Here is a 23,549-nt window from a genome sequence, read left to right as displayed (position 1 = left end):
GAGTCGCCGTTTTATATCCCGATGGATATTATTGTATTATTACTGGTAACGGCAGAATAGATTGTAGCACGGGGGAGGAAGTAACAACGCCAAGAACACGTCGCACCTCGTGATTTCCGTGTGTGCCCGCATATGCAGGCTTCGCCTCTCTGTCATGTCTGCCCGTCACAGCGTTTCCTGGAAGCGGCAGCTCGCGTTAAACATTCTAGCAGCGCAGCGGCCTCTGTCCACTTTCCCGTGCAGGCTGCGTTTCCCTACTCAGCGCTGTGTTGTTTCAGGGGACGTCTTTGGATGACGGCGCGAATGTATCTGCGTGTACATCCATTCCTGCAAACCGATTTGAAGTGCTTGGCACAAAATACTTCCTGTTTTACCGCTTATTAGGGTTTCTTGGCGTTCCAGCCGCAAATGGATGTGCTATGCAGTTAGTGTAGTGCTGTCTCCTCGGTCCCTGCGGGATCGAAATTTGGCGGGCTGTAGAATATTCCCAAATACGTCAGTGAATAACCTGTCTTGAAAATTTGAAAGTAATTCCATCGAATTTTGCGCTCGAAGCACATTAAATAAGGTGGCTAAGAAAGCAGCCGAAATATCGTTTAAAAACGAATTATTTTGTTTGCTTCCTGTGAACTTGACAACATACTCGGTAACTCCGACTTTTTCGTTTCGTCAAGGAAAGCTTTGCATTTCGCTTAGTTACAAGTATTGCCTGTTGTTATGTAAGAGATTGAGATCATTCGTTTCTTGAAGGCTTACTGACTGTATCTGTTGGCCTCTGAAGAAATTGTTACTGGACTTCAACCAATTGTGTTGGATTAGATTAGATTAGTTTTTCGTTCCATAGATCCGTGCTGAGGAGATCCTCGTGGATGTGGAACATGTCATCTTTTTTTAAGCTGAAATAACAATACTAATAGTATGAATATATACAATACATCATTTGTTTCTATTAAAAAATTCGTCAATGGATTAGAAGGAATTGGCCATTAGTAAGTCTTTCAGGCTCCTTTTAAACTGATCTTTATTGGTAACTAAATTTTTTATGTTTGCTGGCAAATTATTGAACATGAGTGTTCCTGAGTAGTGGACCCCTTTTTGAACTAAATTAAGTGCTTTTAAGTCCTTGTGCAGATCATTTTTGTTCCTGGTATTGTATGTATGAACTGAGCTGTTTGTTGGAAAAAGAGATATATTATTTAGGACAAATTTAATTAAGGAGTAAATATACCGAGAGGCAGTAGTTAGTATACCCAGTTCTTTGAAGAGGTTTCTACAGGATGTCTGTGAATTTACTCCACAAATAATACGTATTACACGCTTTTGGACTCTGAAAGCTTTTGTTTGACTTGAAGAGTAACCCCAAAATGTAATACCATATGACATTATGGAATGAAAGTAGGCAAAGTATGCAAGCTTTTTCATTTTTATGTCGCCTATGTCTGCTAACACTCGAATTGCAAATACAGATTAGTTAGGGCGTTTCTGCAGTTCTGTGGTGTGCTCCTCCCAACTGAATTTATCATCAAGTTGTAATCCCAGGAATTTAAGACTGTCAACCTCTTCTATCTGCTCTTCTTCATACTTTATGCACATGCTGGGTGGAAACGTGTTACAGGTTCTGAATTAGTGAGTCTTTTCGAAGTGTAATGTCAGTGAGTTGGCTTTAAACCATTTATTAATATCCATGGAAATATCATTAGCAGATCTTTCTAGAACTACACTCGAAATACTATTTATTGCAATACTTGTGTCATCTGCAAACAAAACGAACTCTGCTTCTGGCAGTGTACGTGATGAGAGATCATTAATGTACACAAGAAAAAGCAATGGCCCTAAGGTAGATCCTTGTGGGACACCACATGCAATTTCTTCCCATTCTGATGATGACTGAGGACTTAATTCACCAGTCCCTTGCACTGACACCCTTTGTTTCCCGTTAGCGAGGTATAACCTGAACCATTTTGCAGCACTGCCCGTGACACCATAGAATTCTAATTTATTTAAAAGGATGTTGTGGTTCACACAATCGAATGCCTTTGACAAATCACAGAAAATGCCTGCTGCTTGTAACTTTTATTTAATGAATTAAGTACATTTTCACTGTAGGTGTAAATAGCCTTCTCGCTATCAGAACGCTTCAGAAATCCAAACTTTGTTCTTGATAATATGTTATTTGTGGTCAGGTGGTTGAGAAGCTGCCTGTACATTACTTTTTCTAAAATTTTTGAGAATGCTGGCAAAAGTGAAATCGGTCTGTAGTTTGATCTCTTTATCCCCTTTCTTGAATAGAGGCTTAACATCTGCATATTTTAGCCAGGAGACGTTACGGAAGACAATGAATCTTGTGTTTGTGTACGGACAGACGGAAGGAGTGCAGCAGAGCGTGCGCGCTGACGGAGCGGTGCGCTGGTCTGTCAGTGCAGGGGCGTGGGGGGGGGGGGGGGGGGGGAGCGAACCCGCTAGTTCCCCGTCCCGCAGTGCCCTGGCCGGTGCACGTGCACCGAGCCCGGTGCAGCCGTACCGACGGGCGAGTGCGCGCGCACAAGCCGCACCACTCCCTCCACACCCCGCGCAGACCGAGCTTCTCGTGCCAGCCGCTGCTACTGCTATTACCGCTGTTGCTGGAATCTAGGGGAGGGACTGAGGGGAAGAGAGCCGTTCGCCAGTTACGTCACTGGCACGACCCCTTTTAGTTCTCCTCACCGTGCCGCCCTAGTCGTGGCATTAGTAAGATCGCTGAATAATAGACCAACGCGTTCACAGAAGTCCAAGCAGCCTTCATGATCGTTCTATCCGCATTCATATATGTTACTGTGAAGCAAAATGTTTAAGTATTTCATTCCTTGCCCTTTGGTTATTCTCGCTGCAAAATACTAACGCGAATTCTTTACTAACGAATCGAAAAACTGGTAGAAGCCGACCTCGGGGAAGATCAGTTTGGATTCCGTAGAAATGTTGGAACACGTGAGGCAATACTGACGCTACGACATATCTTAGAAGAAAGATTAAGGAAAGGCAAACCTACGTTTCTAGCATTTGTAGACTTACAGAAAGCTTTTGACAATGTTGACTGGAATACTCTCTTTCAAATTCTGAAGGTGGCAGGGTTGAAATACAGGCACCAAAAGGCTATTTACAATTTGTACAGAAAGCAGATGGCGGTTATAAGAGTAGAGGGTCATGAAAGGGAAGTAGTGGTTGGTAGGGGAGTGAGACAGGGTTGTAGCCTCTCCCCGATGCTATTCAATCTGCATATTGAAGCAGTAAAGGAAACAAAAGAAAAGTTCGGAGTAGGTATTAAAATCCATGGAGAAGACATAAAAACTTTAAGGTTCGCCGATGACATTGTAATTCTGTCAGAGACAGCAAAGGACTTGGAAGAGCAATTGAACGGAATGGACAGTGTCTTGAAAGGAGGGTATAACATGAACATCAACAAAAGCAAAACGAGGATAATGGAATGTAGTCGAATTAAGTCGGGCGATGCTGAGGGAATTAGATTAGGAAATGAGACACTTTAAAGCAGTAAAGGAATTTTGTTATTTGGGGAGCAAAATAACTGATGATGGTCGAAGTAAAGAGGATACAAAATGTAGACTGGCAATGGCAAGGAAAGCGTTTCTGAAGAAGATAAATTTGTTAACATCGAGTATAGATTTAAGTGTTAGGAAGTCGTTTCTGAAAGTATTTGTGTGGAGTGTAGCCATGTATGGAAGTGAAACATGGGCGATAAATAGATTAGACAAGAAGAGAATGGAAGTTTTCGAAATGTGGTGCTACAATGCTGAAGATTAGATGAGTAGACCACATAACTAATGAGGAGGTATTGAATAGAATTGGGGAGGAGAGGAGTTCGTGGCACAACTTGACTAGAAGAAGGGATCGGTTGGTAGGACATGTTCTGAGGCATCAAGGGATCACCAATTTAGTATTTGAGGGCAGTGTGGAGGGTAAAAATCGTAGAGGGAGACCAAGAGGTGAATACACTAAGCAGATTCAGAAGGATGTAGGCTGCAGTAGGTACTGGGCTGATGAAGAAGCTTGCAGTGTATAGAGTAGAAGACCACAACAACAACAACAACAACAACATGTGTGAATTTAAAAAACATCGTAACAACTACACGAATGTTATTTTGGAAAACAGCTCTCCTTTTACGCAGTTCTACATTTACGTCTATACTCTGCGAACCACCGTGAAGTGCATGGTAGAGGGTGTGTGCCATTGTAACAGTTACCAGGGTTTCTTCCCTTTCCATTCACTTATGTAGTGTGAGAAGAATTTTTGATTGAATGCCTCTGTGCATGCTGTAAATGTTCCAATCTTGTCCTCGCGATCCTTGTGTGAGCGATACGTAGGGGGTTGTAGTATATTCCCGGAGTCATCATTTAAAACTGGTTCTTGAAATTTTGTTATTCGACTTTCTCGGGGTAGTTTACGTCTGGCTTCAGGAGTCTGCCAGTTCAGTATCTTCCGTATTTCTGTGAACCTATCCCACGGGTCAAACAAACCTTTGCTCATTCGTGCTGCCCTTCTCTGTACGAGGGGCGTTTGAAAAGTCCGTGCAAAGCCCGAGAGATGGCACCACCGGCGCGTATCGAGGTCATGTTTAGTTAGTAGCAACTGCGGAATGAACGCACACCAAATCCCAGCCATATTGATCTATTTCTTTGTGTGTGGCATTCGGGAGAATCAAGTCGAGTGATTGTCAAAAAATGGACGAAAAAGAATTTCGTGTGGTGATTAAACATTACTTCATGAAAGGCAAAACGCCCCAGGAGACTAAAGAGAAGCTTGATAAACATTACAGTGACTCTGTACCTTCGATTAGAACAGTTTATAAGTGGTTTCAAAATTTTCGGACTGGCCATATGGGCACAAGTGATGCTGAACATTCTGGACGCCCTGTGGAGGTTACGACTCCAGAAATCATTGATAAAATCCATGATAAGGTGATGGATGACAGAAGAGTTAAGGTGCGTGAGATTGCTAGTACTGTGGGCATCTCGAATGAACAGGTACATAATATTTTGCATAAACATTTGGACATGAGAAACCTATCCGCAAGATGGCTTCCCCGATTGACCAAATACGGAATCGTGTGAAGCGTTGCAAGGATGCTTTGCAGCTGTTCAGGAAGAATCCGCAGGACTTTAAGCGTCGTTTCGTCACAGTGGATGTAACATGGATACATTGCTGTACTACTGAGACCAAAGAACAATCTAAACAATGGGTTATCAAGGGAGAATCAGCGCCAAAAAAGGCGAAGACCATTCCTTCGGCCGGAAAGGTGATGGCGACTGTCTTTTGGGATTCGCAAGGGATAATCCTCATCGACTATCTGGAAAAAGGTAAAAGTATTACAGGTGCATATTATTCGTCGTTATTGGACCGTTTGAAAACTGAGCTGCAAGAAAAACGCCGGTGATTGGACCGCAAAAAAGTCCTTTTCCATCACGAAAATGCACCAGCACACACATCAACAGCTGTGGTCGCAAAATTAATGGAAGTAGGATTCCAACTCGTTTCACATCCCCCCTATTCTCCAGACTTGGCTCCCTCAGACTATACTACTTGTTCCCCAATTTGAAGAAGTGGCTGGCGCGACAAAGATTTTATTCAAATGAGGAGGTGATTGCAGTAACTAATAGCTATTTTGCAGACTTGGACAATTCCTATTATTCGGAAGGGATCGACAAATTAGAACAGCGTTGGACGAAGTGTATAAGTCTAAAAGGAGACTATGTCGAAAAATAAAAAAGGTTTACCCCAAACAAGTAAGTAGTTTTTATTTTGCACGGACTTTTCAAACGCCCCTCGTATTTGTTCAGTATTCCCTTTAGACCACCTTTGTACAGGTTCCACACATTTAAGCAGTAGTCAAGAATTGGTCACATGAGTGATTTGTAAGCCATTTCCTTTTTAGACTGATTCCACTGGCCCAGTATTGTACCAATAAACCGAAGTCTGCTATATGCTCTATCCACGAATGAGCCTATGTTATCATTCCATTTCACTTTCCTAAAAAGCGTCACACCCAGTTATTTGCATGAGTTGACCGATTCAAACAGTGACTCATTGGTATTATAGTCGTGGGATACTACGTTTGTAACTCCACCATCTCCAAAAACCCTGAGGTTACTAATAATATTATCTGCAAGGTCATTAATATACAACATGAACAGCAAGGGTCTCAACACACATCCCTGGGTCACACCTAAAGTTATTTCTACATCTCACGATGACTTTCTATCCAAGATAACATGCTGAGTCCTCCCTACAAAAAAGTCATCAATCCAGTCACGAATTTCACTTGATAGCCCATGTGATCGTACTTTTGTCAATGAGCATAGGTGTGATACAGAGTCAAATGCTCTTCGGAAATCAAGAAATACTGAATCTACGTGACTGTCTTGATCCAAAGCTTTCAGTATTTCATGTGAGAAAAGTGCGAGTTGGGTTTCACATGATCGATGTTTTCGGAATCCATACTGGTTGGCATTGAGAAGGTCATTCTGTTCAAGATACCTCATTATGTTTGAGCTCAAAATATGTTCTAGGATTCTACAACACATCATTATCAGGGACATTGGACGGTAGTTTTGTGGATCACTTCTACTACTCTTCTTGTAACCTGTGCTTTCTTCCAACTATTGGGCACACTTTCTTGTACGAGGAATCTGCAGTAGATTGTGAAGGGGCTAACTCCGCCACAAATTCATTATAAAGCCTGACAGCGATTCCATTGGGTGCCGGAGTTTTGTTCAGTTTTAACCCTCAGCCACCTGACGTGTTTTCAGGATACGCTACCACCTGACGTCGGTCACAGAGACAGGTTGCATATTTTAAATTTTATGTTAAAGTACGCTAGAATATTGCAATAAATTAAAAGTCACGTCTTTGTTTTCATTATATTTCAGTCATAATACAACTTCAAAATGTGAAGAAGTATGCTTACAGATATAAAAAAATCAGCACTTAAGAAAAGTTTACTCATTTTAGGGAAAATTGTAGGAACTAAAATTTTTTAGTCCTAGCAGTACACATCCTTATAATATCAATATTCTTATATATTTATGAGAAGTTCGATAAAATTACAAGGCACAAATACAAATTGCGGCAACTTTGAGCGAACATTTTATGACTGCATTCGGCGCAAATAGGAATTTTACATGTAAAACGTACATGATGACAATTATTCCACTATATGAAATAAAACCGTCATAACTATTGAACAATTTGCGTTAGGACGTCCAAACCGCGCGGCTGGCCCAGGGGCATGATGGTAATTAGTATGCGCGTACGACGACGAAGCCCACTTTCATTTGCATGGGTTCATCAGTAAGCAAAATTGGCGCTTTTGGAGGACTGAGAATCCGCATTTCGCGATTCAGAAGTCTCTTCAGCCACAACGGGTGACTCTGTGGTGTGCAGAGTCCAGTCACGGAATAATCGGCGCGATATTCTTTGATGGCACGGTGACTATCGAACGGTACGTAAAGGTTTTGGAAGATGACTTCATACACATTATCCAAAGTGACCATGATTTCGACAAGATGTGGTTCAAGCAAGAAAGAGCTCGACCCCATCGAAGCATGAGTGAATCTGATGTCCTGAGGAGCACTTTGGGGACCACTTTCTGGATCTGGTGTACTCAGAGGCCACTGGCACGGGCCTTGATTGGCCTCCATATTCTCCGGGTCTGAACACATGCGACTCCTTTTCGTGGGGCTGTATTAAAGACAAAGTGTACAGCAGTATTGGCTTCCGTCCCGGGTTCTTCGGCCGAGGTTCATCTAATGATTTTACTGACGATTCGCCAGCACGAGTGGCTGGCATTGTCAAAGCTTCACCCTCCATTGCCGGTGGTGAACTGGAGCCGAGCACGCGGCCGCAGACTATATGTACCTGGCGCGCCAACGTCCGAGGGCTTCTCCGCGGTCAATTCCGGTGCGGTTCTCCTCTTGCTACCTGCGACGGTCGTTCGCTGCAGTACGGGAAGCCAGGATCCGTTTACCTTCAGGCTTTCCTCTTTCTTGTTGAAACTGTTCGCGTGTTTTTGTATTTCTACAGCTTCTCGGAACAAGCGCTTGTGATAGTGCTTCTCTACAGCCAGTACAAGAAGTATTGTACCCCGGACCACCTTTTTAAAATTAAACTTACTGAGATTTTAGACCGCCATTCAGATTTTATTACTGTTTACACGGATGGGTCTAAACGGGGATTTTATGGGCTGCTCTGCTGTTTTTCCCGATAGTGTCCGTAGGATAGGGCTCCCAGAGCAGTTCTCAGTTTACTATGCAGAACTGTTTGCCATTCTGCAAACATTAGAGCATATGCGCCGACATCATGGCACGAAATTCATCATCTGCTCCGATTCCCAAAGTGCTCTACACGCTCTTGAACAGATGTACCCAGTAGATCGAATGGTGCAAGAAGTGCAGGACGCACTCCTGCTCTTGGAAAAGCAGGGTAAGAATGTAATTTTCTGCTGGGTTCCAGGGCACATAGGAATTCCTGGAAATGAACTTGCAGATGCGGCTGCCGAGGAGGCTTGCTCCATCCCACCTCCGTCCCCCTGCAGGCAATAACATCATTCGTGACTCGGAAGGTCATTCGTTGGTGGGAGGCTCAGTGGCTGGAAGTGAGGGATAATAAGTTGCGAGCGGTGAAGGATTCTGTCCGACCGTGGCTCACCTCCTTCCGACAACGACGAGCTGAGGAAGTAGCCCTTACACGGCTTAGAATAGGACATTGTCCGTTGACACATGGTTTTCTGTTACGTCGTGAGGAGCCACCAACGTGTCAGACATGTGGGACACAGCTGTCGATAAGACATATTTTAACTGAGTGTGTTTTATATGCGGGTTTGAGGGAAGATTTAAGTTTCCCACCAGACCTGCCCTCTCTTTTAACTAATAATGAGGAGATTGTCGCTAGAGTTTTACGTTTTTGTGTGATGTCTGGACTTCTTCCCAAAATATTGGGATTGAGGTCTTAATGTGCTGTACAGTGGTTTGATCGCCCAAAAAGTTTTATCTACCTGTTTTGATGTGCTGTGACCAATCATGAAATTTGAGCATTTACAATCTCGCAAAGATCGGCTCTAAATTAATCCTTATTTAAAAGATCTTAGCTGCACTTGTCAACATTTCTTTTGGGAACGGGCGCTGATAACAACGTTGTTGTGCGCCCTAAAACACTAATCATCATCATCTCTACAGCCAGAACTTCCGTGTCGGCGAATTTTAATACGAGGTCGGTCTTACTCAGTGCGTGCCCTGCCACGGCCGATTTCTCAACTGCCCCAACCTGCAATGTCGCTTATGCTGTTTGATCCTGGTGTTAATTGATCGTCCAGTCATTCCGACATAAACGTTTCCGCATGTGGATCGTATACGGTATATTCCCGACATTGCAAGTGGGTCCCTTTTCTCCTTCGCCGATCTAAGACACTCTTTCATATTCCTTGTCGGTTTGAAAATCGTCTTTACACCATGTTTGCGCAATATACGGCCGATTCTGTCCGTCACTCTGGGAATGTATGGCAGAAAGGCCGTACCTGACATGTCTTTTTCTGATTCCTTACTTCGCCGAGTGTTTGGGTCTGTTACACTTCTAATATAATTTGTGAAGTACCCATTGCCCCTCAGAACACTTTACAGGTGTTGCATTTCTCGTCATATCACATCGGATGGGAAAAATCGGTTTTTAATTGTCCTGAGGCCACAAACCGCATAAAAAGCATCACTCACGTCGATTTTTAATTATCCTTAGGGCAAAAACCGCATAAAAAGCATCACTCACGTCAATTTTTAATTATCCTGAGGCCAAAAACCACATAAAAAGCATCAATAAAAATCAAATCGGATTATTAATTTCCTTGTGACTGGCGCAAAACATGTTCAAATATGCTGTCCACTGTTTTCTGCAACAAGTGTAAATCGAGAAACAGCATGTTCCACAACTGATCGAAGTGTTTCCGGGGTGACGTTCAGAACGTGTTGCGCAATGCATGCCTTCAGTGCAGCTAAGTTTGCAAGCGGAACACTGAACACCTCATCTTTGAGATAGCCCCACAGCCAGAAGTCACATGGATTAAGATCAGGTGAACGGGACGGCCAGGATGCAGGCAAATAGCGGCTGATAATTCTAGCATTTTCGAAATGGTGCTTCAGCGGCTGCATAACTGGATTTGCAATGTGCGGAGGTGCGTCGTATTGCATAAAAATGATCCCATCCACACATCACGCTGTTGATGAGCTGGAATGATGCGGTTGCGCAAAATACACTCATAGCGCTTACCAGTGATGGTGCAGATAACAGGAGTAGAAGCATCTGTCTCTTCGAAAAAATATGGCCCTATGATAAATGATGGCGTAAACCCGCACCACACATTGACCTTTTCAGGATGAAGTGGCACTGATTGTTTTGCGTGTGGATTTTCCATTTCCCATATCCGACAATTGTATATATTGACATATCCTGTCAGATGGAAGTGGGCTTCGTCTGTCTACAAAACCTTCCATGGCCAATCATTGTCCACTTCATGTGAACAAGAAATTCTGAAGCAAAGGTCTCTCTTGCTGGCGGGTCAACAGGAGGCAACTCGTGTACATGGGTAATTTTGAATGGCTAGCAAAGAATTTCGTAGGATTTTACGCACCGTGCTCACGGGTATGTCAAGTGTTCGAGCAATTCTCCGTGCACTACACCTTTGCACGCCACCACTCGTTTCCTCCTGCATTGCTGTGACAGTGCTTCCACTGACATCGAATCAATTGGTTTCCTCCCTCTACCAGGTTGCACGCCAAAAGAACACGTCTTCTGGAAATTCCGAATCATTTTCTCCAGACTCACGGCAGTCATCGGACCAACGCCTTTTTTCAACCCTTCAGTGTCCGAACTTATGCAGAGCGACGTGTGCTCAGTCACCATTGTTGTAATACAGCTTTACAAGCAGAGCACGATGCTGCATTGAGACACTCCTAGCGAACGTTGCAGACGCGAAAGGAGAAAAAGCCGTGTACCTCTGGTGTTCATACCAACCTCAGTGGGTCGTGCGCATGACAGATGTTGTCATTTACGTGTTCCGACACATACAATGCCATCTGTTGATCAATTTTCACACTATTTTTCTTCTTCTGCCATACGTTTTCCCCTTCTCCGATAATATTCCGTTGCAATTTGACGTCATTCTGACCAGTGGTATTATTTCTAGAGCGTTGTGAAAGTTTTTTAATCACCCTGTACATTTTGAATTTGCACCTTCCGCGGAAAGCTGCTAGTATTTCATCAATGCAAGCATTGCTTCCAAAGAAACAGACGTTTTTACAGTTCTGAATGAACATTCGAAAAAGTTGCGATATAGGTGTAGCTAAATCAGTGCTGCGGCGTTCAGCACTGATTTGCATCATGAAACGGAAGACAGTTGAGCAGTGCTTCAAACATATTCTTACTTATAATGCAGCGACATATTTCTCTGCCTGTGCCACCTTTGCTGTATCGGCATATGTAGTGTGTGTAGTTTTCTTTGGAAATAGCAGTATAGTACAGCATACCAACGAAGGCTTTAAATTCAATTACATCTACATCACGAACAGCTGTTTATCGTTGGTAATTAGGTCGAATTTTCTGATTTTTTTTCATTAGAATGCCTTACTGTTTCTCCTCTTTCAGAGAAAAATAAGCTCCACAAATGCAGTTGACTCATATTTTCATGCCAAACTCCCTGAAAATTACGTTTTAATCTGGATGCCGTATGATGATATGATACATAGTCCTTGATCTTGAGACTGGAGGACGGGAAGACCAACGATATCAGTTCTTACCAAAGAAGTTGCGGTATCTTGCCAGTGGAACATCGTCGTCGGAAGGTGAATCCTCCATCGGCGTCCTAATGTCATTCTCTTGTTCCATGGGTTGAGGTTCAGCCCCATCACCTTCGACTTCTGAATCGGACTGATGTTCATCTTCAATGAATCCGCTGGAACACCTTTTACGTCACTACAGTCTTCATTTGGAAGTTCTGGTATAGATAATAAGCCTTCAGAATCTACACTATGTGACCAAAAGTATCCGGACACCTGGCTGAAAATGACTTAAAAGTTCGTGGCGCCCTTCATCGGTAATGCTGGAATTCAATATCGTGTTGTTGGCCCAACCCCAACCCGTAGCCTTGATGACAGCTTCCACTCTCGCAGGCATAATTTCAATCAGGTGCTGGAATGTTTCTTGGGGAAAGGCAGCCCATTCTTCACAGAGAGCTGCACTGAGAAGAGAGATCGATGTTGGTCGGTGAGGCATGAAGTCGGCATCCCAGAACATCCCAAAGATGTTCTACACAATTCAGGTTAGGACTCAGTGCAGGCCAGTCCATTACAGGTATGTTATTGTCGTGTAACCACTCCGCTACAGGCCGTGCATTATAAACAGGTGCTTGATCGTGTTGAAAGATGCAATCGCCATCCCCAAATTGCTCTTCAACAGTGGAAAGCAAGAAGGTGCTTAAGGCCTGTGCTGTGATAGTGCCACGCAAAACAACAAGGGGTGCAAGCCCCTTCATGAAAAACACAACCACACCATAACATGACGGCCTCCGAATTTTACTGTTGACGCTACACACACTGGCAGATGATGTTCATCGGACATTCACCACACCCACACCCTGCCATCGGATCGCCAAATTGTGTACCGTGATTTTTCCACTGTTCAGTCGTCCAATGTTTGCGTTCCTTACACCAAGGGAGGTGTTGTTTGGCCTTTACTGGCGTGATGTGTGGCTTATGAGTAGCCGCTCGAACATGAAATCCAAGTTTTCTCACCTCCCGCCTAACTGTCATAGTACTTGCAGTAGATCCTGATGCAGTTTGGAATTCCTGTGTGATGGTCTGGATAGATGTCTATTACCAATTACGACTCTCTTAAAAGTGTCGGCGGTCTCTGTTAGTCAACAGACGAGGACGGCCTGTACGTTTTTGTGCTGTACGTGTCCCTTGATGTTTCCACTGCACTGTCGCATCAGAAACAATGGACCTAGGGATGTTTGGGAGCGTGGAAATTTCGCGTACAGACGTATGACACAAATGACAACCAATCACCTGACCACGTCGAAGTCCGTGAATTCTGCAGAGCACCCCATTCTGCTCACTCACAATGTCTAATGACTACGGAGGTTGCTGATATGGAGTATCTGGCAGTAGGTGGCAGCACAATTAACCTGATACAAAAAACGTATGTTTGTGGGGGTGTCCGGATACTTTTGATCACATAGCGTATGACAACTTCCTCTAACCATCAGACTATATCTTATCCCCAATTGAGATATTGTTACCCTACAAAAATAAAAAAAATACATAATTTAACTAATGTTACCTAACCTTCTAACTTCGGTCACAAGGAGCGCATGCAGAAGAACGTTACCGACTGCACGCACGTCTAGCACGAACTGGGGGGATAAGGGAAAAAGTATGTTGACTCATGATTACGTCACGTGAGTAATAGCGAAAAAAATTTAAAAACAGAACCTTGAGAATCTCTGAGACTGACGTCAGATGGTTAAGGTTTAACGATTTCATCTGTTTCTCAACACCATGGACTCAATACTTTACTTCACTCATCTTTTCAGTGGTACAAGGATTAAACTGGGGCAGTTCTCCTGGGTTTTCGTTTTGTAAAAGAACAATTGAAAATAAAGTTAAGCATTGCAGCTTTTGCTTTGCTACCTTCAATTCAAGTTCCTGTATTATTCACTAGAGACTGGGTACTAACTTAACATACGACCAGAATTTCTTTGGGTTTTGTGAAAGATCATTTGACAGTATTCTGGTATGTTAGTCACTGAAGGCTTCACACATTGCTGTCTTTACATCCATATGCATTTCATTGAGCATCTCTCAACCTATATTCCTGTTGTTTGTTTTACATCTATTATGCAGTTGTCTCTTGTTTGCTTAGTAGTTTGTTTACAGTGACTATATACCACGAACAGTCCCATTATGAACTTACCAGTGCATGGTAAACTATGCTTTAAAATGTGAGCCGTTGTTTCTTTACCTTTACATGCTGCGCCCCTGTGCTGAAAGTTTAAAGTTACTCATTGAGGTATGAAGGTATTGATTTTTTATCTAGTTTATCAAACTTAGATATCTTTCTGCTCGTTTCAGTTGTACTTTGTACTTCACTTGTAATTCAATTAATATTTGGCCCACCCCTCGAATCAAGAGGTCTTTCAGTCGGTGAAACAGCATCTGGAGAAGATGACTTCACAATAAAACATTTTGTGAACAAATTCACGAAAAGGGAGGGATAACCTTAGCTCCACCCCTTGTATCGCCATCACTGTCACCATCGGTGGTGGTGCTTGTCATATTTGCTGTAAATCATTGTTACGAGTCTGTGGTTGGAGCCTACTTGTCACAGTGAGTTAGAATTTCTGTTCTTTAAATTGTTTCAGGCAAAGTCCGAAACAATTCTTTCAACAAGTCCATGGCCAATACTCTCCCCTCCTCACACCCCTTTCTCTCTGTTATAAATATCCTTGTTTCCAGTTGAATATCTCTCTCTCTCTCTCTCTCTCTTTTTTTAATTGCCCATGGTACCTTCTCTATTAACTGAAATAATCTGTTCTTACTTCAAAATTTGTGTTCTATCAATTGTACTGTGTCAGAGTTCCTCACAGTATTTGTTAAAGTTGGGCAGACATTGTTTTTTCGAATGTGATTTGAAGTCATCAGTTCAAACTTTATTTTTTGTTTCAGTTTCATGTTCTGATCTTGAAATGAGGTTGCTATATTGAAACAAAAAATTAATTGAAATCTGGTAATCATTGATTCCCTTTAGGAATGAAGGCAAAACTTGACAAGTCACTGCACTATGTATTGGAGCAGTGGAGGTGATGTATCTCAGTGTTGACTACAGGCATTATTGATACCAAACACAACATTGTAAGAACTCATAATGTGAAAATCACATTTTTTTAGTGCCACTAATTTTATCCAGAAATGTGTTGGATGCTTTGACTGGTTTGGAAAGCTCATTGTTTCCTTGTAGTGCATTGCAGTTACATATCTGTGTCAAATTACTGATAGAGTAACTGACAAGTGGACTGTTACAGTTCACAGCACAACATGCTACAACTACTTTGGTTTCAGGAACAGTCTGCTGCAGTTCTTTGCAGTGAGCTATTTATTTGTACATTGTTACTGGAGACTGACTATAAGCCATCATTCTGGACAATTCAAGGGGTTCGCTAAAGAAAGTACCACCCCACAAGAATGTCTTCTTAGTTACTGCATGTTATACAATTTGTTAAATTGAAAGACAATGACATCAATAAAATAAGACACCTTATTCCACTGTCACAGTTATAGAGACATTTAAAAAAGCCTACGGTCAGTAGTGCATAAATACATTAGCATGCAATATTAGTTGGAGGCGACTTAAGACTGGGACATCTATGGATCCATTGTGGGGGATACAGTCAGTCAGTCTTGTGAAGTACTTTTGAATATGTTTCCTAAAAACTGTCTTGAGCAGCTAGTTAAGCAGCCTTCACACAATCAAAATATCTTAAGACATTGTAGCTACAAATAGGCCAGACCTTATTGACGGCCTCACTATAGAGATAGGGATTAGTTGCTGTGATGACATAGTGAGAGAGTGGTTTTGCTAGAAAGAGAAGTTGTTAGCAACTCATGTAGACAATGAATTGATGTCATTTAGTACCAGTATAATAAATGTAGAAGAATTACAGGCAAAGCTTAAACAAATGGTAAATCATGCTCTGGAGAAGTATGTGCCTAGTAAGTGGATTAAGGATGGAAAAGACCCACTGTTGTTTAACATCAACATTTGGAAAATGCTATTGTGCTCTCAGTTCAGAAGAGAATGCACAAATGATGACAGACAAAGGTTAGTAGAGATTCATGCATCTTTAAAGAGATGTATGTGCAAACTATACAACTACTGTCACTGTCATACCCTAGCAAAAGATCTGTCCGTGCATCTAAGAAAATTATGGTCCTATGTAAAATCACTAAGGTGGTCTAAAGTTTCCATCCAGCCACTTGTTGAGCAGTCTGATGTGGCAGTAGAAGATAGCAGAACAAAAGCTGAAGTTGCTCAGGCTGTCACACAGAGTTCCGTAAGGACAACATAGTAACCATAGTAATAAGCATCCCTGGCATAGAAAAAACCAAAAGAGTTGAAAACAAATACGTCACGAGGTCTGGATGGAATCCCAATTCAGTTTTTTAGAGTGTATTCTACGGCTATGTCTCATTGCTCAGCTTGCATTTATCGCGAATATCTTGTCCAGTGCAAAGTCTCAAACAACTGGCAAAAAGTACAGATGACACCTGTATATAAGAAGCCCTGTGTCATTACAGACCAATATCCATAGCATCAAACTTCCTGGCAGATTAAAACTGTGTGCTGGACTGAGACTCAAACTCGGGACCTTTGCAGGAGAGCGTCTGTGAAGTTTGAAAGGTAGGAGATGAGGTACTGGCAGAATTAAGGCTGTGAGGACAGGGTGTGAGTCGTGCTTGGGTAGCTCAGTTGGTAGAGCACATGCCCGTGAAAGGTAAAGGTCCTGAGTTCGAGTCTTGGTCCGGCACACAGTTTTAATCTGCCAGGAAGTTTCGTATCAGTGCACACTCCGCTGCAGAGTGAAAATTTCATTCTGGATCCATAACATCAGTTTACTGCAGAATACTTGAATGTATTGTGAGTTCAAATATAATAAATTTCCTTGAGACTGAAAAGCTTATGTCTACAAATCAGCATGGTTGTAGAAAGTCTCACTAGTGGAAAGCTCAGCTTGCCCTTTTCTTACATGGTATACTGCGAGTTATGGATGAGGGGCAACAGGCAGATTCCATTTTTCTAGATTTCTGGAAAGCATTTGACATTGTGCTCCGCTGCAAATTGGTTCCTAATAATGCTGTGGTGTCCAGGAAGGTATTGAAGTTGAGTGAGAGTAGGATGATACAAAATGAAGTAGACAAAATTTCTATTTGGTGTGATGAATTGTAGCTTGCTGTAAATGTAGAAAAATGTAAGTTAATGCAGATGAGTAGGAGAGTCAAAGCTGTAATGATCGGATACAGTATCAGTAATGTAGTGCTTGATACAGTCTCGTTGTTGAAATATCTGGGTGTAATGTTGCAAAGTGATGTGAAATGGAACAAAGATGTGAGGATTATGGCAGAGAGGGTGAATGCTTGATTCCAGTTTATTGGGAGAATTTTGGGAAAGTAGAGTTCATATGTGAAGGAGACCATCTATTCTTGAGTACTGCTAGAGTGTTTGGGATCTGCATCAGGTCAGATTAAAGGAAGAGATCAAAGCAGATCAGAGGTGGCTGCTATATTTGTTACTGGTAGGTTCGAAGAACACGCAAGTGTTATGGAGATGCTTCAGGAACTGAAATGGAAATCTCTGGAGGGAAGACAACATTCCTTTCAAGAAACACTTTTGAGAAAATTTAGAGAACCGGCATTTCAAGCTTACTGCAGAATGATTCTATCGTTTAATGTAAGGACCACAAAGATTAGATACGAGAAATTAGGGCTGATATGGAGGCATGTAGGTAGCCATTTATCACTCACTTTACTTGAGAGTGGAATGAGAAAGGAAATTACTAGTAGTGGTACATGGTGGACCTCCGCCATGCACAATGCGGTGGCTTGTGGAGTATGTATGTAGCTGTAGGTGTAGAAATTATATAGCAGACAGGTTTTTCTAGCGGTACATGTGGTAAGACTTGTTACCAGCAACTTATGCATTTGAAAATACAATTTATAATTTGAGCAGACTAATCTTTACTAAATTGAGGTTAGGATTTTCTTCTACCAACCCCTTCAGTTGCGATAGTGGAATGGCAGTTAGTTGGCCTAAGGTAAGCCAAATACAGTAAGTTACAAATTCAACTGGAGCAGCAAGAAGTGAGAGCTCGTTACTGAAGAAAGATGCTGCTGATTGAGGAGCCATTATGTATGCTGGTTATGGAAGCTACAGGTGCCATACCATAGGCAGGGAAGATTGGTGTATGAAGGGTGGGTGTAAAGTTTTAATTATCACCTCTAAAAATTCAAGCTTTGTCCATGAGACCTGGTGATTGTTCTCGTATTAGTCCAGCTGTACACATTCACCCTTCAGTGTAACACTTTTTGCCAGTGATTGTTGACTTGGTGGAGATCGTGGTAGAAATTTGAAAGTTGACTGTTTTCAGAAAATGTTCCACATTGAAAAACACCTCGTGATTATTCTATAAACACCTGTGATGCAATGCTTTCCATGCTCGAGGGTGGATGAAGAAGGTGCTGGGAGCTGTGTAAGGTGGATATGGGTCTGAGGTAAAATTTAATACCACAAAGAAGCAACGTGGGTGACTCTGTCCTGTGCAGAATGAACTGAGGCACTGTTGACAAAAAGATGGAACACATGCTTGGACAGCTTCCTGCGATTGTTAAGATGAAGCATCTTGTAACCTTGTCAAGAGACTTCGACAATATCATGTGATAGTTCTCCTAAAAAAAAAAAAAAAATACCATCTCCTCCTTGCCCGACAGTGGTTGAGTCTTCACCTTTCCTTAATGATTGAATGATCGATCCACATGTTTCCAAATCTTACTTTGCTCTTTTTGTCTCACCACCGTAGTGACACACCAACACTCTTCCACAATGATTAGATAACTAAGGAGGTTATTTGGATTGACCTTACACAGCCGCAACATAAGTGGGAGCAGATGCAGAACTCAGAAATTGCCAAATTTTATCATGTTCAAAATGAAGCGCAAGATGTGGAAAATTGATCCATAGTTGATTTCCACTTTTTTTCCATTATGCAGAAGTAGTTAAGAACTGGGACCTCCACTTTGCTTACATTCCTGTTTTTGCACAGAGAGCTTTGCTACTTAATTCTCTATCATTCAGTCTTGTTTAACCATACTGGAAGCATCTGCACCAGCTAACCACTGTGTCATTTTATGATACATTGTTACCACACATTCACACACACCAACTGTGTGTGTGTGTGTGTGTGTGTGTGTGTGTGTGTGTGTGTGTGTGTGTTGTCTATATTTGACAAAGGCGTAGGCCAAAAGCTCATTTTCTGACAGTCTTTTTGTTGTGCCTGTCTGCGACTCAGCATCCCTGCTATATAGTGAGTAGCGACTATCCTTTTCATGATACTGTTACATTCCATCATTGGATTTTCCACTGCTTAAGTGACTTTGGGGAGATGGGGCTCATAAAACATTTATAATTAAGAATCTGGTATTTTTATGTTATAAATGAAATATCAAATAGGAATATGTGTGGTGAAACTTCCTTGCAGTTCAAAACTGTGACTCAGACTGGGACTCAAACCTGGGGCCTTTCCTTCTGGAACACCTGTGCTATTGATAACATGAATGACAGCACCTCACAAATATCCCTTGCCATTTTCTTCATCAATATTTTTAAAATATTTTCTTATTGCTTTAAAGTTCAAGCTGTAAAAAGGTTTTATTACTTTTCTGCAAATTTGTTTCAAAATAATACTATTGTCCCTCTTAGATATACTGCAAATATATTTGTTGCTTTCTATTAGAGAAAAAGTTTCTTTCTGAGGATTTTATGCACAGTTAATTTATTATTTGCAGGTTCTGTACCCCATGTTCTTAACATCTCACTTTAGTGTAAACCATTTCAAGCAATCAATTTCATGATGAATATGGACCTGCATGCAGACCATTTGCAAGAATGATTCGTATTCATATTTACTTTAAGCTTAATGTTGATTTAAATTTGCTGAAAACACACACACACACACACAGTTGTATGCATGGTCTGAGTTGAAAACATTCCATTTTTGTGTGTGGGTGTAATGTCCGACAGCCAGAGTTTGATGTGTTAATGTGTATGCAAGCTGTTGTGTGACCTTGCCTGCGAGGAATGACAATGAGGACTGCTAGGACATTGCCTTTTCTTTTACTTTTAAACCTTTGGAAATACAAAACCTCTCACGTAATAGGTAACACATTTCATCTGATCTTACAAGAAACCCCCACCCCATCCCCATGTTCTAAAACAGTGTGGTTGTAATTGAGAGTCATTGAGGATTATGTACGTGGCATGAAACCATACTTGGAACATGAGGCATTGAGATAAGGAGTTACTTAAAAGGAATGAGCAGCAATATAAATTTAATTACTTCATTGTCCCAGTCAAGGAGTGGGTGGAACTCAGAGTGGGGGTGAGGTAGCACTAGAGCTCTTGTACAGTGCATGTTCTGTTGTATGACTGGCCACATCACACAGTTTGTATCTGAAGTTGTTATACTTAGTGCCTATCCAAACTTCAGACATCCATGTCCTTCAGATTCATAGGTGTGAAGTGAGTAAGCAAAGTATACTGCAGTATCAGTGACAATAGTGATTAGTCATAAAGCTTGTGGGCTTTTTAACAGTAGTTCAGAAATAATATTCCTCTTAAAACTATTTCTCTAATGTGTGCCACACTGGTTCATTGTATTAGATAAAACTGAATATGTCTGTGGTAAAGTATGTTTAGTGTTTGTTGGTAATAATAAAGTAAGTTGTCAATAGTAATAAACATTATTGGCACTAATAACTTACACATTTCAATCAGGGAGGTACCTCAATTAATAATAATCACCCCAGCTAAAGTATCCAATTGCACATTTCTTTTCTCCTTTTGCAGGTGTTCCATTTGCGAGACATCAGCTGGGAGAGGCCGCAGTTCTTGTCCAAGTCCTTTTTGGGCTTTGTAACATTTAACATTATAAATTATTCCCTGTTACTGGCAGAGTTTATTACAACTCAGTTTACACATCCGACATCAGAACAAAAGGTAATGCTTTATCCATTTTTATTATTGTTTTTCACTAAATTTGCTGTAGTATTATCAAAGACTGAATTTTGAGACAGCTAAAATGTGTACAGAGACTAAATTTTTACTAAATCTCGGGCATATATCTTAAAGTGCATATTTTTAGCAGCTGAAATTAATGTGATAAAGAAGGAAAGGTATTTCACTGCATTGTGCAATGAGAGAAAAGTGATAAAACTCGAATTAAGAAATTTGCTGCAAAATGAGGTGAGGCATTGAAGGAGAGAAAATTGGCAAGCATAGAAGTTGGAAGGTTAAGCGTTAGTTTAACAGAGTGCTTACTCTTTTGAACTTAGGATGAAATCAGCTAACTAGAGTTCAACTATGTGGTGCTGTAATAAAAACTTGTTTCACAACAGTTAGTTTTCATTGTTTGTGTAATAATGGTTTTTGTACCTATTATTAGTGTCCCGTCTTTGAAGTGTACAGTGGTTTTCTTTGATCTTTCACCATACATGTGTGTCCTTAGAAGTTTATTGGCCTATTCAGAGTTAGATAAGCGTGAATGGTGTAGAGCTGCATGGATTCTGTGATCAAGTCAGGTGATAACAATGGTTTGAGGCAAGATAGAAGTAGAAATAAAAAAGAAACTAGATCATTCTCATGAAGAATTCATGAAAATCAGTCTTAAAGTAATCAAAAGCAAGACATTTGGTTTGGTGCTGTGTAGGAACTCCCCAACAGCCCATCTAATAACCAGAGATGAGAAGATGCATAAGGTGGACAGTTTCCGGTCTTGATTAATTCTACCACACAGTATGTTAGATACTTTGGGATGGAATATTTCCACAAATTTCTAAGATTTTCCTATACAGAAAATAAGTCAAACCAATACTAACATTTTAGACGAGTAGCAGCAACGGTTACTGGACCAAATAAGAATATTCGACAGACAATAGAAATTAATTTACTCAATTTTTGTTCACAGAAAACACAAACAGATGAAATTAGGAATCAGGATATCTGACAACAGCTAGGATTAGAAAGAAGCTTGCTGGAGACCCTTGATGTACAGTGATTCTAGTGATACAGTCATACGGAGCCAAGGCACGCTTTGTAGCTATGCCAGGAAATGGCACAGTTGGGGGAAATCATCACCTGACACAGGAAACAGGCACAGATCTAGGTATAGCTCAGTATATTACATTGCTCAGCATGTGCTGTAGAGTCATGAAAATCTTGCAAGATGGTTGCCATAAAGGTTGACCACCAGATGTTGGTGCGTGTGATGAATCTTTTTGAATTATACATATTGGCTTCTTAAAAAGAATCATTGCAGAATATGAATCTCGGATGTGCCATCACATCATCACCAATTCAGAAACAAGAAAGTGGTGAGGCATGATGCCAATGCATGCAAAAATTTCACACCCAGCTGTCAGGAGGAACTTCACCTCACGTCTTTGTTCAGTGGAATAGATAATTTTGAGTCTCTTCATAGACAGTGATGCAGTGGTGGGCAGGTTATGTATCAATATCTGCTGATGACCAGTTGTGCCCTAAAACCAGAAGTAAATACTGTTAATTACCAAATTAAAATGTTAGTTTTCTGTTATGTGGCAAGACCTGACCTCACAATGTCTTTTCAGTTGTTACTCAGCAGACATTACCTCTCTGTTGAAAGGATATAAAATTTGTCATAAAAGACAGCCCTATAGCAGTCTCGACAATTAGTTGCACCTTGTTGTGATGGTGGTGTGTCCAAAGCTCATGTTCTTACTCAAAAATGAATTGTTGTTGTTGTTTATTCATCAATGAATAGCTTTCAGTAAGGTTATTGGAAATGTTGTGGTATTTCATTTTAAGAATAAAACCACCTAATTCATATATACAGGCATTTAGATATACATAGTTCGACAAGGAACACACACTTTCCATGCCCTTATAGAAGGAACGATCTCAGTATCTGCGTGCCATTCTTTGAAACAGTGTCAGTATGAAAAGCTGGGTGCTATATAACTAGGAGACCAGTGGCAGAAGACAGACGACTGTGCAACAGAAACTATTCTCCTGTTCTCAAAACATCTATTCTATTATATTGGTGACAATTATAGGGCATTTTTATTGGTCTTGCTTCTGTGTGTCTATTTAGTTGCATTTGACCTGCATGATAGATTAGTTTAATTTAAGCTTTGTGTCATATTTACTGTAAGTTACTTGCACTGTGGATCATATTCAACTCAAGCTGATGAAATTGTATTTTTTTCTTTCTCTTACAGAATTTCTATACAAACCTTTTCAATGGTTGCTATGCCTTCCTGTTGTTCATTGTTGTGATATTTTTCCTCATTTACGGCGTAGAAGTCTTCTTTAAGGTTAGTAAAAGTGATCCTTCGTATACCCATTGAGCTAAAGGTGTTGCCAATAGTGAGTAGAACCCTTGAGTTAGTGGCTGTTAGGACATGCTGTGTGTGAAACAAATTGTCTATGTGTTACTCAATATTTTTCGTGATAAGATCAATTCATGTCAGAATGCAGTACTTAAGTTTGTTGGTAAAAGGCTGCACGCAATCGTGTTGTCAAATTCACTCAGCACCTGAATCTTGCTTCTACGAAACCAGTGTGCTAGCCAGATGACTAAGAAGCCTAAATTCATTACATTCACATTAGAATAGTCAAATTCTGTGGGTGTTGTGGAGGTGGTCCCAAGTGT

General features: G+C 41.2%; 1 protein-coding gene across 4 annotated transcripts in view; it reads left to right on the top strand.

Annotated features, from left to right (window-relative positions):
• LOC124619412 overlaps nt 1–23,549 on the top strand; it is a 311,922-nt gene that overhangs the window by 201,866 nt on the left and 86,507 nt on the right. For all 4 annotated transcript variants that reach the window (XM_047145774.1, XM_047145773.1, XM_047145775.1 and 1 more), the window contains exons 5-6: nt 20,708–20,857; nt 23,116–23,211. In XM_047145774.1, the coding sequence (XP_047001730.1) occupies nt 20,708–20,857; nt 23,116–23,211 (246 nt within the window). The remainder of the gene's footprint in view (nt 1–20,707; nt 20,858–23,115; nt 23,212–23,549) is intronic.

The sequence above is a fragment of the Schistocerca americana genome, chromosome 6, assembly GCF_021461395.2.
Source record: "Schistocerca americana isolate TAMUIC-IGC-003095 chromosome 6, iqSchAmer2.1, whole genome shotgun sequence".
Taxonomy (NCBI): domain Eukaryota; kingdom Metazoa; phylum Arthropoda; class Insecta; order Orthoptera; family Acrididae; genus Schistocerca; species Schistocerca americana.
This window is presented reverse-complemented; position numbering and strand designations above follow the sequence as displayed.